Source organism: Scyliorhinus canicula, chromosome 29, assembly GCF_902713615.1.
Source record: "Scyliorhinus canicula chromosome 29, sScyCan1.1, whole genome shotgun sequence".
NCBI classification, from domain to species: domain Eukaryota; kingdom Metazoa; phylum Chordata; class Chondrichthyes; order Carcharhiniformes; family Scyliorhinidae; genus Scyliorhinus; species Scyliorhinus canicula.
In genome coordinates, this window is record NC_052174.1 from 12,562,866 (window position 1) to 12,576,667 (window position 13,802).

General features: G+C 40.7%; 1 protein-coding gene across 10 annotated transcripts in view; it reads left to right on the forward strand.

The window, feature by feature from the left end:
- Positions 1-13,802, forward strand: part of LOC119958360 — a 93,674-nt gene that overhangs the window by 14,389 nt on the left and 65,483 nt on the right. For all 10 annotated transcript variants that reach the window (XM_038786818.1, XM_038786820.1, XM_038786823.1 and 7 more), the window contains exons 3-5: positions 5,359-5,373; positions 7,292-7,309; positions 8,737-8,757. In XM_038786818.1, the coding sequence (XP_038642746.1) occupies positions 5,359-5,373; positions 7,292-7,309; positions 8,737-8,757 (54 nt within the window). The remainder of the gene's footprint in view (positions 1-5,358; positions 5,374-7,291; positions 7,310-8,736; positions 8,758-13,802) is intronic.

Here is a 13,802-nt window from a genome sequence, read left to right on the forward strand (position 1 = left end):
AGACACCAGTCAGTGTCCAGATATCTCCCTGAGAGAGAGAGAGGGGACTGAGAGACACCAGTCAGTGTACAGATATCTCCCTGAGAGAGAGAGGGGACTGAGAGACACCAGTCAGTGTACAGATATATCCCTGAGAGAGTGAGGGGACTGAGAGACACCAGTCAGTGTACAGATATCTCCCTGAGAGAGAGGGGGGACTGAGAGACACCAGTCAGTGTACAGATATCTCCCTGAGAGAGAGGGGGGACTGAGAGACACCAGTCAGTGTACAGATATCTCCCTGAGAGAGAGAGGGGACTGAGAGACACCAGTCAGTGTACAGATATCTCCCTGAGAGAGAGGGGGGACTGAGAGACACCAGTCAGTGTACAGATATCTCCCTAAGAGAGAGGGGGGACTGAGAGACACCAGTCAGTGTACAGATATCTCCCTGAGAGAGAGAGGGGACTGAGAGACACCTGTCAGTGTACAGATATCTCCCTGAGAGAGAGGGGGGACTGAGAGACACCAGTCAGTGTACAGATATCACCCTGAGAGAGAGAGGGGACTGAGAGACAACAGTCAGTGTACAGATATCTCCCTGAGAGAGAGGGGGGACTGAGAGACACCAGTCAGTGTACAGATATCTCCCTGAGAGAGAGAGGGGACTGAGAGACACCAGTCAGTGTACAGATATCTCCCTGAGAGAGAGGGGGGACTGAGAGACACCAGTCAGTGTACAGATATCTCCCTGAGAGAGAGGGGGGACTGAGAGACACCAGTCAGTGTACAGATATCTCCCTGAGAGAGAGAGGGGACTGAGAGACACCTGTCAGTGTACAGATATCTCCCTGAGAGAGAGAGGGGACTGAGAGACACCAGTCAATATTCAAATATTTCCCGAGAGAGAGGGGGGACTAAGAGATACCAGTCCATGTGCAAAACTTCCCTTGTGAGAGAGGGGACTGAGAAACACCAGTTAGTGTACTTATATTTCCTGCAGGGGCCACACTGAGAGTCACCAGTCAGTGTTTAGCTTCCTTTCTAAGGGAGTGGGATTGAAGGACACCAGTCAGTGCACTAATATTTCCCTGAGAGAGAGGACTGCGACATACTAGTCAATGTAGAGACTTCACTGAGAGGCAGAGAGATTGAGAGACACCAATCAGTGTACAGATAGCTCCCTGAGAGATTGGGGCTTGGGAGATATCAGTCAGACTGCAGATATTTTTCATAGAGGAGGGGTCTGAGAGACATTGGATATTTCCCTGAAAAATTAGCGACTAAGAGACCGTAGTCAGTGTACTGATATTACGCTGAACTGAATAATGTTGAAGGATCTTTACTCTGTATCTAGCTCTCTGTTGTAGCCTGGGATTGTTTCAAGAAACAGTGTAGAGGGACGTTTACACTGAATCAGACCCAGTATTGTACCTACCCTTGAAATGTTTGATGGTGACTCGCTGCGCCTGAACAAAGTTACTTGATAGAGCTGCACCACTGCCACCTACCCGACAAATGTTGATAATTATCAGTTATGACCTGTCCACAAAAACCAGAACAATCCCAACTCGGCCAAATACCACACATCAGTCTACTCTCAATCATCAGAAAAGTGATGGAAGGTGCCATCAACAGTGCTATCAAGCACCACTTACTCAGCAATTATCTGCTCACTGACACTCAGTTTGAGTTCCACCAGGGCCAGTCGGATCCTGTTCTCAATGCAGCCAAACATGGACAATAGAGCTGAATTCTCGAGGTCAGTTGAGAGCGACTGCCCTCGACATCAAGGCAACATTTGACCGAGTATGGCATCAAGGAGCCCGAGCAAAACTGAAGTCAGTGGGAAAACTCTCTGCTGGTTGGGGTCATACCTCGCACCAAGATTGTGGTTATTGGATGTCAATCATATCAGTTCCAGAATATCACTGAATGAGTTTATTTGAGTGCTATTGTGGGCCCAACCATCCTCAGCTGTTTTCAAAAGGTGACCTTTATTGTCGGCAGGATCAAATATAAATGTACGGACATCTTGATGCAACTGTACAAGATTACACCTAGATTACACCGAGAGTATGGTGTATTAGATTCCACCTGGAGTATGGTGCACAGTTTTGGCCACCTTATTTTAGAAAGGATAACTTGCATTGAAGGCATGTTCAGATAAGGTTCACTAAGCTGAAAGAGTTGTGTTATGAGGAATGTTTGGGCAGGTTGAACTATTGTGCAATTTAGAAGAATTAGAGGTGATTTTAACAACATTTAAGATGCTGAGAGGATGTTTCCACTCGGGGGGAATCTAGAATGAGCAGACGCTGTTTGACCTGGAGATGAGGGCGTGTGATAACCCTCACGAGGAGCATGGGGAATCGCTGCTTGATTTCCCCGTGGGCTTCGTACAATATGGTGGACAGCATACCCAACTGGAGCTCGTAAGCGAGACCTTTAAATTTAGCTCCTAGACCTGGACTTGGAGTTACCAATCGTCCTGGGCTGGGGCATTTGTTTTACAACTTGAAGATGTGCAGCAGAGTTGTCTGTGTGCGCTCTGCTCAGAAGCAAAAGTGTAACCAACACTGGGCTTGACACACTCCCCTTCTAGCATTGCCCTTCCATTTTGCAAGAGGTTCATGGATCCCTCCCTTTAGGACTAAATCATTATGGAGAAATCTTTCCATGAACTGAGTTTTTCTGTTGTTCTATCCTAGCTTGGGTGGATAAACTGCTCCACGTGTAGACACAATTCTGTCAAATGTATGCCCAACACCATGAATACCAAGATCCATCCTCCTCCACCCTTTACCACAGAATTGGAGCCTTTGTTGTTTTCAGTCTTCCTCAGGAGCCTCGTTTCAGCCCCTCGATTCTGATTGGTTGGGCAAGCCAGGGTTGATGGCTTTCAAAATGAACTGAGTGCTGCAATTAATGTTTTATCTTTTGGCTGACATTTCATTGCATGTTCATTGAATCCTGGTCACGCTTGTCAGAAAGGCTGATTCATGGTGAGAACAGAGTGTCACGTGTTCAAAACAGAGCCAGAAACTGCTTAACAGGGTCAGAAATGCTGGTCAGAAAATGTATATAAGCCCAGAGTCCGCAGTGCACAAACACCTCACCGAGAGGCAAACAACCCACTGCAACCATGAAGTACCTGAGTCTACTTCTCCTTTCCGCCCACATGGCAGGGCTCTTGGCAGGTAGGGAGCAATGTACTTTGCCTCTCTTTTCATACTGTTTTACCTGTCCTTGCAGCCTCTGGACAGAGCTCCAAGTGTCCAGTGTGGAGCTTGCAGCCTCTCGATGGGGTTCTGCCACTTTAGAGGGGATGTCAAAGCCTTGAGGAGAGTTTGCAGAGGAGCTTTACTAGAATGGTAACACGGCTGGGGTGACTTGGGTTATGCCCGAGACTGTAGAACCTGGGATTGTTCTCCTTCGAGCGGAGAATTTTAAGGGGGATTCAATGGAGGGTCACAATAATGAAGGGACTTGATGGAGTAAATGAGGAGAGATTGTTTCCACTGGCAGTAACTAGAGGAGTCAGATTGAACTGATTCTCTAAAATACAAGAGGGAAAATGCGACAACTGTTTCTGTACAGTGAGTTGCTGTGATCAGAGAATGACCGGGCAAAAGAACGGTGGCAGCAGATTCACAGAATTATTTTGAATTTACAGTAGTGAATTTGCCAGTGCAACTGGAGGAAGCATTCTACCCAAATATTCTTCAGCAGTAACAGTAAAGACTTCAGTGATAAAGAGTAACGAGATAAACTGGGATGTCCTTCCTCAGGGGAAAGAATGTCCATGGGAGATTTAATCCAAATGTTCAGAATTATGTGCATTTGATAGGATAACAAGGAAACTCTCCTCTGGCAGGATGGTCGGTAAGCACAGGCCAGGATGTGAGATAAGTTGTAAAGATATGAAATGAAAATGGCTTATTGTCACAAGTAGGCTTCAAGTGAAGTTACTGTGAAAAGCCCCTTGTCGCCACATTCCGCTGCCTGTTCGGGGAGGCTGATACGGGAATTGAACCGTGCTGCTGGCCTGCCTTGGTCTGCTTCCAAAGCCAGCGATTTAGCCCTGTGCTAAAAAGGGAGCAGAGGGGAAACATATTGACAGCGTGTTGCTATGATCTGCCTGAAAGGCCAGCGGAGTCAGATTCATTAGGAACTTTCAAAAGGGAATTGGTAAGTATTGGATTGGGAAACATTTAAAGGTCTCTGCGGAAGGAGCAAGTGGAGTTGGGCATCCGGGTATAATGTGAGTATATAATTACACAAATCAAGGATTTGGAAACTGCACAAGTCTGTCCTGCCTTGAGATGTGATAATTGACCAGATATCAATGTAAAATTAATCTAACTGCATGTTTCATCATCATGGATAAAGACTGCTGAGTCCTTTTTCCACAGGATTGAACTTTTCCTTTCCTAATTAACGTTTAACAGTTGTATTAACTAGTGGAGAGGGTAATGTTGCACAGCTTATAGATGTCCTCCAAATATTTTGGATTTAATAAATAAATTAGGGAAGCAAAATCTATAATACTTTCTTATATTAATTTATTATATTGACCCTGACTTTTATTTGTTTGTGTTGTTTCTCCGTTAACCCCTTTTTCCCCCCCAAAAGAAAACATCCCCATCCAACAAGGCCTGATGTTCCTCCTCCATCATGTCGACCCACTGCTGTGCCCGGTTGTGCAGCATGCAGTGAGCTATCATGTTGCTCAAGGCCCTCTGATGGCTGTATTGGAGAACTCCACCAGAGTGGTTCAGGCAGTGGAAGTGTATCTTCAGCCCGATGCACCGCTCGACAACGCTTCTGGTTGCTGAGGGGACGTCATTGTATCTGGTCTTTGTCTCGGTCTGGGGCCTCCACACTGGCGTCATCATAAAGTGAGGTGTGACTCAGGCGAATCAGATGGCGAGACAGCCAGTAATGGTGAGAATCTCATGGGAGTTCATGTTGAGCACAAAGTGCCATTGAATACTGTCCACGGTCACACCAAAGCGGCCGTTAAGGAACACCCCGCCAAACACGCCCAAAATGACACTGAAAAATGTTTCCAATGCATCGCGCCCATTATCATTCTGGATAATAATATTTAATAATGAAGACAAAATGAACTTAGATAGGTTAAAATGTAGGAAGTGTGAAATTTGTACCAAGTTATAATTTGTAAAGGAAGGAAATATGCACTTATCTCTCCACTGTAGTGCAAGATGATATTCATCTGAAAAGGAGATGGGTAAACGGATATAAATAATTATGAAGTGTAATGACCTGTACAATGTGAAAGGTACTGATTATTCAACTGGTTTTGTGTAAATGTAGTTTTCCAATTCAAATAATGTTAATTTGTTTGTTCCACAGCTTACATATATCCTGGTAAAGTATTATCTTTAATTTATATATTTCGCTCTCCAAACAGTACAGTGACAGTGCCAAGCAATGAAGGTTGTTGATAAAAGCCAAACACACACATCCTTCAATGCAGCATTAACTTGTACATTGTCATCTAATGTCTCGTTACAAAGCACTAATGAAGTGAATTTTCTGCACTTGAAATTACTCGCCAAGGAAGCAATATACATTTGTTATCCAAAACACAGCAGAAAATAGTACTGCCCAAATCTAGTACTTGGCTAGATGTTCAGCTGACCGTATCGACAACAAATTTCAGATCCTGCCCATCGAGTCTGCACCGGCTCCCTACCCAAGATTAACACCTCCACCCTATCCCATAACCCAGTAACCCCACCCAACACTCAGGGCAATTTTGGACACTAACGGCAATTTATCACGGCCAATCCATCTAACTTGCACATCTTTGGTCTGTGGGAGGAAACCGGAGCACCCGGAGGAAACCCACGCACACACGGGGAGGATGTGCAGACTCCGCACAGACAAGTGACCCAAGCCGGAATCGAACTTTGGACCCTGGAGCTGTGAAGCAATTGTGCTATCCACAATGCTACCGTGCTGCCCATTACTGTAACACTAACAGGGAATGAACTAACATTATTGAAAGACAGTTAGAAAACCCATTGCAAACTGCATTGACCTCCCCACCTGTGTACAATCAGCAGTGAAGGCAATGGTCTATATAGCGAGAAGCCATTCAGGCTATTGGCTAGGATTGTCCAGTAACTGGATGTTACAACGTCAATAGAAATAGTTCTATCCAAACAGCGAGGTCAAATATTTCCAATTTAGCTGATGGTCATCAAGCAGATGCCACCTGAACTTATAATTCGATCCAGTCAGGAACATTCTGAGTTACTCAGGCTGTTCCTGACCTGAGAGGTGACCATTAACCAGACCGCAATGCACATTTATCAAATATATAGAAAAACCTCTGCACTGTTGTCATACAGTTCTGGGATTTTTTGAACAATATTTAGATTTTGAAAACAACAGAGCGAAGAATTTCACACAAATCAGACTGGATTAGCTGCAAATAATCCCAGTATAAAGAAAAGCATTAAGCAAGTTCAAATGACGTGAAAAGGAATGGTAATGTTTATATCAATTATAAAAGGTTAGGGCAATATATGAACTGTGAAGGAGAGAATTTTATATTTTATTCTCTGTATTGATGCAAGACAGATATTCATCTGCCAAGGGATGGGAAATTAATAAAGGGAAATAAGATGATTATAATAAAATCAATGGTCACGATATGCCTAATATATTGTGTTCACTGCTGGACACGTCAGCATCCAGGCATCATGGGAACATATCATTCTAAACAATCAATGATGGCCTCAGCTATTGAATTGAGTGCTGCCCTGTGGTATTGGTATGGATTAATCAGACAAACATGCAAATTCATACAACTTGATAATTTAGCAAAATGATAAATAATCAGCATTCCTCCATTTTTGTCACAATGAACAGCGACACACTGTGGTGAATATCAGATAAAGGAATGTCACATACTTTGTACATTACCTGTTCTGGAGCTAAAATGATTGTAAATGAATTGAAATGATGAAAATGTGAATGATCAAATTAATTTCATTTGTGGAAATATATACGGTTATAATCCAAAAGGAGGGAAATATACATTATACGCTGACCTTTAGGGCAAGATAATTAGATATTTCACCTGAATCACAAGAAAGGACCAATAAACTGCTAAGAAAACATACACAGCAATGTTCCTTCAATATTTAGAATAGAAATTATAACCCAACAACTATGCAACGTGTAAGGTACAGATTATTGAACAGGTTTTGTGTAAATGTAGTCTTCCAATTAATTCTTTGCAAACAATGTTAACTTCAATCTGTTTGTTCCACAGATTGCGATTATTATACAGGTAAAGGATTATCTTTAATTTTATATATTACACTCTCCAATAAGTAGTGACAGAGTTGGAGCAATAAATATTGATGATAGCCAAACAATCCCTTCAATGCATTACTACAGTAGATCTAATCCCTCACTCCAAAGTATTAACTGGTAAATTTGCTGTTCTCAAAATTACTTGCCAAAGAAAATATGTATTTGCGTTCTCCAGAACGCAGCAGAAATTGGTATTTCTCAAATTTTGTAGTTGCCGAGAGTTGCAGCCTATGAAAAATGATTACAGCAAACTTTAGATCCTGCCAAGGAAAACCTCTCCCTTTATTCAAGGGAAGGAATGAACAGTATTGAAAAACAGCAACAGTGAGAATCCCCATGGTAAACCGCATTTATCTCCCCAACCTGTTTACAGTCAGCAGAGAAGACAATGATCAACATCAGGACAAGTCATTCAGACTATTGGCTGGGATAGGCCAGCAGCTGGATATTTTTAACGATAAATGAGATAGTTCTATCCAATCACCTGTGTCAGACATTTCCAACAGCCCTGTTGGTCAACAACTAGGAACAGAGTGACGTTATAATTCTATCCAATACAGAGCTTTCTGAGTTACTCAAGTCTGTCCTGCCCTGCTCAACGACCATTACCCAGACCGCAAGGCTAATTGATCAAATATATAGAAACATTACTGCACTGTCGTCATACAGTTCTGGTAGATTTGGAACAAAAATTGTGCACAAAAAACTGCATTATATAATAAAGAGGAGAATGTCACACAACTCAGACTGGATCAGTCCCAAATAATCCGAGTATAAATTGGAGTCATAAATAAATTAAGGGTGTTGAAATGAAGTGAGTGTGAATGGCAATGTTCATGTCAATTGTAAAAACTTAGCTCAATAAAGAAACTGTGAAGGAGCAAATTTTATATTTTACTCTCTGGATTGATGCAAGATAAATCTTCACCAATGAACGGATGGAAAATTAATAAACTAAAATAAAATGATTATGATGCATAATTTTAATTTAATTTTTGAAAGAGTAAAACCTACTGGGTCACTGTCTGTGTGGAGTCTGCACGTCCTCCCCCTGTGTGCGTGGGTTTCCTCCGGGTGCTCCGGTTTCCTCCCACAGTCCAAAGATGTGCGGGTTAGGTGGATTGGCCATGCTAAATTGCCCGTAGTGTCCTAATAAAAGTAGAGTTAAGGGGGAGGTTGTTGGGTTACGGGTATAGGGTGGATACGTGGGTTTGAGTAGGGTGATCATGGCTCCGCACAACATTGAGGGCCGAAGGGCCTGTTCTGTGCTGTACTGTTCTATGTTCTACCCATAATCCTTGCACCATTTATTGTTCCAGTTGTAGAACTAACTGTGTTGAACATGTGGATTTCCAATAGATTCTGTCAAAATGTGTTAACACCAATCTATTTTTTCCACAGGATACGGCGGCCAATCCCATGGTAATGTCTTTACTTTTACTGATCAGTTTCTCAACAAGGAATAAGGACACAGACACTGAAGAATATAAGATGTTGATGACAACCAATCACAAATCCCATCTCTGCCCCATCACCCAGCACATTGACATCTACTCCCTTGTTACACAGCACTCATATATTTGCTATTATTCAAATTACTGGTCAGGAATTCTGTATGTTTCTGTGATTAGAAGATGCAGCAGAAATTACAGCTTCCAAGCATTCTAATTATTTAAATATTCAGCAGACTCAATGGAATATGACAGCTGCAAATTTCAGAACCTCTGTCAATCCAGCCTCTCGTTTTGTGAGGACACAAAATATATTTGCGCACCCCCACTGTGGGAAAATCCATGGTGAACTGCATCTGCCTCCCACACTGTGTGAGGACTGTAATAAAATCAATGGTCATAATATGCCCAATATATTGTGTTCAATGCTGGACAGGTCAACATCTAGGCAGCATGGGAATATATAATTCTAAACAGTCAATGATGGCCTCAGCTATTGAATTCAGTGCTGCTCTGTGGTATGGGTATGGATTAATCAGACAAACATGCAAATTTATACAACTTGATCGTTTAGCAAAATGATAAAAAATATCAGCATTCCTCCATTTTTGTCACAATGAACAGCGAAACGCTGTGGTGAATATCAGACAAAGGAATGTCACATAGTTTGTACATTACCTGTTCTGGAGCTAAAATGAACGTAAATCGATTGAAATGATGAAAATGTGAAAGGTAAAATTTGTTTCGTTTGTGAAAATCGTCACTGTTATAATCCTGAAGGAGGGAAATATACATTATACTCTGCACTTTTGTGCAAGATAATTAGATATTCATCTGAAGCACCAGAAAGGATCAGTAAACTGCTAAGAATACATGCACAGCAATGTTCCTTCAATATGTCGAAAATAAATTATAACCCAACTGGGCAATGTGTAAGTTACAGATGACTAAATTGGTTTTGTGTAAATGAAGGTTGCCAATTCATTCTTTGCAAACATTGTTAACTTCGATCTGCTTGCTCCACAGGTTATGATTATTATTCAGGTAAAGTATTATCTTTAATATTATATATTGCACTCTCCAATAAGTGACAGTGATGGAGCAATAAATATTGATAACAGTAAAAACAATCCCTTCAATGCATTACTACAGTACACATCAACATCTAATCCCTCCTAACAATGTATTAATTAGGTGAACTTTTTGTTCTTGAAATAATTAGCCAAAGGAAATATATATTTTTGTTCAACAACATGCCGCCGAAACTGGTATTTCTCAAATTTTGTAGTTGCCGAGAGTTTCAGCTGACCCTACGAAAAATGATAACAGCAAACTTTAGATCCTGCCAAACAAGAACTGTCTCTTTATGATTCTTGTAACACAGGGAATGAATGAACAGTATTGAAAGACAACAACAGTGAGAATCCCCATGGTACTGCATTTACCTCCCCAACATGTTTACAGTCACCTGTGAAGGCAATGCTGAACATCGGGACAAGTCATTTAGACTATTGGCAGGGATAGTCCAGGGGCTGGATGTTTTTAACAACAAATGAGATAGTTCTATCCAATCAGCTGTGACAGGTATTTCCAACATCCCTGTTGGTCAACAACTAGGAACAGAGTGAAGTTATAAATATATCCAATACAGAGCTTTCTGAGTTACTCAAGTCTGTCCTGCCCTGCTCAGTGACCATGAACCAGACAGCAAGGTTAATTGATCAAATATATAGAAACATTACTGCACTGTCGTCATACAGTTCTGATCGTTTTGGAACAATAAATTGTTAACAAAAAACTGCATTATGTAATAAAGAGGAGAATGTCACACAACTCAGACTGGATCAGTCCCAAATAATCCGAGTATAAATTGGAGTCATAAATAAATTAAGCGTGTTGAAATGAAGTGAGTGTGAATGGCAATGTTCATGTCAATTGTAGAAACTTGGCTCAATAAAGAAACTGTGAAGGAGCAAATTTTATATTTTACTCTCTGGATTGATGCAATATAAATCTTCATCAATGAACGGATGGAAAATTAATAAACTAAAATAAAATGATTATGATTCATATTTTTAATTTAATTTTTGAAAGAGTAAAACCCACCCATAATCCTTGCACCATGTATTGTTCCAGTTGTAGAACTAATTGTGTTAAACATGTGGATTTCCAATAGATTCTGTCAAAACGTGTTAACACCAATCTATTTTTTCCACAGGATACGGCGGCCAATCCCATGGTAATGTCTTTACTTTTACTGATCAGTTTCTCAACAAGGAATAAGGACACAGACACTGAACAATAAAAGATGTTGATGACAACCAATCACAAATCCCATCCCTGCCCCATCACCCAGCACATTGACATCTACTCCCTTGTTACACAGTACTCATATATTTGCTATTATTGAAATTACTGGTCAGGAATTGTGTATGTTTCTGTGATTAGAAGATGCAGCAGAAATAAAATCAACCAAGCTTTATAATTATTTAAATATTCAGCAGACTCAATGGAATATGACAGCACCAATTTCAGAACCTGCTCTGTCAACCCAGCCCCTCGCTTTGTGAGGACACAAAATATATTTGCGCACCCGCACTGTGGGAAAATCCATGGTGAACTGCATCTACCTCCCACATTGTGTGAGGACTGTAATAAAATCAATGGTCATAATATGCCCAATATATTGCGTTCACTGCTGGACAGGTCAACATCCAGGCATCATGGGAATATATCATTCTAAACAGTCAATGATGGCCTCAGCTATTGAATTCAGTGCTGCTCTGTGGTATGGGTATGGATTAATCAGACAAACATGCAAATTTATACAACTTGATAGTTTAGGAAAATGATTTTAAAAATCAGCATTCCTCCATTTTTGTCACAATGAACAGCGAAACGCTGTGGTGAATATCAGACAAAGGAATGTCACATAGTTTGTACATTACCTGTTCTGGAGCTAAAATGAACGTAAATCGATTGAAATGATGAAAATGTGAAAGGTAAAATTTGTTTCGTTTGTGAAAATCGTCACTGTTATAATCCTGAAGGAGGGAAATATACATTATACTCTGCACTTTTGCAAGGTAATTAGATATTCATCTGAAGCACCAGAAAGGATCAGTAAACTGCTAAGAATACATGCACAGCAATGTTCCTTCAATATATCGAAAATAAATTATAACCCAACAACTGGGCAATGTGTAAGTTACAGATTACTGAATTGGTTTTGTGTAAATGAAGGTTGCCAATTCATTCTTTGCAAATATTGTTAACTTCGATCTGTTTGCTCTACCGGTTATGATTATTATCCAGGTAAAGTATTATCTTTAATATTATATATTGCACTGTCCAATAAGTGACAATGATGGAGCAATAAATATTGATAACAGTAAAAACAATCCCTTCAATGCACTACTACAGTACACATCAACATCTAATCCCTCCTAACAATGTATTAATTAGGTGAACTTTTTGTTCTTGAAATTACTCGCTGAAGAAACTATATATTTTTGATCTGCAAAACGCAGCAGGAATTGGTATTTCTCAAATTTTGTAGTTGTCGAGAGTTTCAGCTGACCCTACGAAAAATGATAACAGCAAACTTTAGATCCTGCCAAGGAAATCCTGTCCCTTTATGATATCTGTAACACAGGGAATGAATGAACAATATTGAATGAACAACAGTGAGAATCCCCATGGTAAACCGCATTTATCTCCCCAACCTGTTTGCAGTCAGCAGAGAAGACAATGATCAACATCGGGACAAGTCATTCAGACTATTGGCTGGGATAGGCCAGCAGCTGGATATTTTTAACGATAAATGAGATAGTTCTATCCAATCACCTGTGTCAGACATTTCCAACATCCCTGTTGGTCAACAACTAGGAACAGAGTGACGTTATAATTCTATCCAATACAGAGCTTTCTGAGTTACTCAAGTCTGTCCTGCCCTGCTCAACGACCATTACCCAGACCGCAAGGCTAATTGATCAAATATATAGAAACATTACTGCACTGTCGGCATACAGTTCTGATCGTTTTGGAACAATAAATTGTTAACAAAAAACTGCATTATATAATAAAGAGGAGAATGTCACACAACTCAGACTGGATCAGTCCCAAATAATCCGAGTATAAATTGGAGTCATAAATAAATTAAGGGTGTTGAAATGAAGTGAGTGTGAATGGCAATGTTCATGTCAATTGTAAAAACTTAGCTCAATAAAGAAACTGAAGGAGCAAATTTTATATTTTACTCTCTGGATTGATGCAAGATAAATCTTCACCAATGAACGGATGGAAAATTAATAAACTAAAATAAAATGATTATGATGCATAATTTTAATTTAATTTTTGAAAGAGTAAAACCTACTTGGTCACTGTCTGTGTGGAGTCTGCACGTCCTCCCCCTGTGTGCGTGGGTTTCCTCCGGGTGCTCCGGTTTCCTCCCACAGTCCAAAGATGTGCGGGTTAGGTGGATTGGCCATGCTAAATTGCCCGTAGTTTCCTAATAAAAGTAGAGTTAAGGGGGAGGTTGTTGGGTTACGGGTATAGGGTGGATACGTGGGTTTGAGTAGGGTGATCATGGCTCGGCACAACATTGAGGGCCGAAGGGCCTGTTCTGTGCTGTACTGTTCTATGTTCTATGTTCTACCCATAATCCTTGCACCATTTATTGTTCCAGTTGTAGAACTAATTGTGTTAAACATGTGGATTTCCAATAGATTCTGTCAAAACGTGTTAACACCAATCTATTTTTTCCACAGGATACGGCGGCCAATCCCATGGTAATGTCTTTACTTTTACTGATCAGTTTCTCAACAAGGAATAAGGACACAGACACTGAAGAATATAAGATGTTGATGACAACCAATCACAAATCCCATCTCTGCCCCATCACCCAGCACATTGACATCTACTCCCTTGTTACACAGCACTCATATATTTGCTATTATTCAAATTACTGGTCAGGAATTCTGTATGTTTCTGTGATTAGAAGATGCAGCAGAAATT